The sequence below is a fragment of the Cucumis sativus genome, chromosome 5, assembly GCF_000004075.3.
Source record: "Cucumis sativus cultivar 9930 chromosome 5, Cucumber_9930_V3, whole genome shotgun sequence".
Classification (NCBI taxonomy): Eukaryota; Viridiplantae; Streptophyta; class Magnoliopsida; order Cucurbitales; family Cucurbitaceae; genus Cucumis; species Cucumis sativus.
In genome coordinates this window covers 15,790,265-15,792,531 of record NC_026659.2, presented here as the reverse complement: position 1 = coordinate 15,792,531, position 2,267 = coordinate 15,790,265, and the positions used below count along the sequence as shown (strand labels likewise).

At 40.3% G+C, this 2,267-nt stretch overlaps 1 protein-coding gene across 1 annotated transcript; it reads right to left on the bottom strand.

The window, feature by feature from the left end:
• Window positions 1-470: 470 nt before the first annotated feature.
• On the bottom strand, window positions 471-1,780 carry LOC101214586 (transcription factor TCP21). Its single transcript, XM_004149823.3, has one exon. It carries the CDS (start codon window positions 1,632-1,634, stop codon window positions 840-842), a length of 795 nt encoding a protein of 264 aa, XP_004149871.1. The 5' UTR covers window positions 1,635-1,780; the 3' UTR covers window positions 471-839.
• Between the last annotated feature and the right edge of the window lie 487 nt (window positions 1,781-2,267).

Genomic DNA, 2,267 nt, shown 5'->3' with positions numbered 1-2,267 from the left:
AGAACTTTTAAATAATAATAATTCAATTCAATCACTCATCATTTCAATCTCAACATCCAAAACCCTTTCAGCAAATTACCATTTTACTCCTTTTTTTTATAAAAAGAATCCAATGAATCAAATCAGATTCAAAGGTTTAAAGCAATCCCAAAAATTTTAATTTTCCAACCCAGAAAAATTCCCTTTTTCTTTCCCGAGAAAATGGAATCGAAACTTCTAAGTTTTTAAACACACAGATATATTCCCTAGACAAGTGTCGATAGAAATGAGAAATAATTTTCCACGGACGGAAAAATTATATATCAAAAGAAAAAAAAAAGCAGAGGATTTACAGAGAGAAGAAGAAGATGAAGAACAGCTTCAACAAACCCATCAATGGCGGATCAAAAACAAATTACAAGAAGTAATTTTTTTTTTCCGGGAAAGTATTATAGAATAAACCCAATTGGCAGCTGAATGCTCCAAGAAAATTTCAACAAAAGAAAATTTCAATCCTCCATGGATTTTCATTGAAATGGAGAAAGAAGTAGTTCATCCAAATTAACAAAGTTCTTGCTGATTATAGCTTATATATAGCAAAATCTGGGAAAAACAGCTACTGCCACACCCTTTTTTGAAGCTTAGAAACCCTAATCAATCTTCCAAAAAGAAAAAAATAATAATAAAACCCTAAAATTCACTCATTCCAAGCTAAGAATTCAATAGCCTAAAACCCTAAAATGGGGGGTAAAAAAACGATAAAGGGTAGTTGTTATATAATTCTATATGAACACGAACACCCACAACAGAGGGAGAGAATTATTACAAACGCCGTCGTGAACGGCGGCCGGATTATGAAATCAACGGTGGTCATTGTCTCTTCGTCCGGAACTTCCCGGTCCACCTGATAAAGAAGCAAGCAAATTCAAATGCCCCGGAAGGTAATTTCCCACTTTCGCTGCCGACGCCTCTCCCATCGATTGCTGCTGAACGAACAACGACGCCTGATGAGAAACTGCCGTCGGCTGAATCACCATCTCCGGCGCCGCCGCCGCTGCTGCAGCCGCGGCAAAGCTCCACACCTGCCCAAAATCCGACCTCGCCGGAATCGCCCAATAGCCACCCGCGACAGCCGGACCCATAATCGAACCAATAGAAGGACCAACCGAAATCCCAGCACCAGCCCCACCGGTGTCGTCTTTATTAGCTCCATCGTCGTCGGTTCTAACGCGTTTACCCAAAATGAAAGGCGCCGGAGGCAAAAGGGGTTTATGGTCGGAAAGGGAAGCGGCAGGAGGGGTTCGGAGGGAGGCGGAGATAGTGGAGAAGCTAGCCGGAGTGGTACCGGTACCAGTGGCGGCGATAATGGAGGGCTCTGCTTGACGAAGGAGCCATTCGATAGTCTGACCATCGGATTTGTGGCCTAATTCGCGTGTAAGTTGGAAAACACGAGCGGCACAAACGATGGGCATACGAATACGGCGGCCACGACCATCGACCTTACTGTGGCGGTCTTTAGAAGGGGGTTTTTTGACGGGTAAGGGGGTGGCGGCATTGTTGGAAGATTGATTCCCCTGTATTTGATGTCTGTGTTGTTGATGAGAAGGGTCAATTATGGCGCCATTGTTGTTGTTGACGCCGTCAGAAGCAGACATGGTTAAGAGAGAAGGGATGTTGGAGGAGGAGGAGGAGGAGGAGAATTGAAGGTGTAACAATGGAGGATTGGAGGAATTATAATTAAATTTGAATGTACATATATATATTTAGTTTTTTTTTTTTTTTTTTTTTTCTTTTTCTTCTTGAAATTACTGAATTGGGGAATTGGGGGTTTGGGAATTGGGAGTGTGTTTGGGAACAGAGGGCTCTAATCATTGAGAAGCAGGAGCTGGTGGAGACAGGAGGAGGGCACATGGGTGGTGGCTCCCACTTTTCTTTATTATTTTATTTATTTTTCTCTCTTATTTATTTATCTCTTGTTGGGTCCCCCACATTTCTTCTTTTTTATTTTTCATTTTTTTTATTCTTTATCAATATATATATATATTATTTTCTCTTTCAATATCTCATTTTCTGCTCCTCTGGCTTCTTTGGTAGTTGGGCGTTTGATACACACGCGCTGCTGAATTTTGTAATTATAAAAACTTCTTTTTTGTAATTATTTTGTTATATACCTACTCTTTTCTTTTCCTCCAAATCTTTTCCATATCCACTTAATCCATCGCATTTTTATACTCCTCTCACACAAGTTGGTATAAGAAAAATTCATAATACCTCTTTTTTATATATTA

Coding starts and splice junctions, on each gene's coding strand:
- LOC101214586 (XM_004149823.3), bottom strand. CDS start 1,634: ATGTCTGCTTCTGACGGCGTCAACAACAACAATGGCGCCATAATTGAC.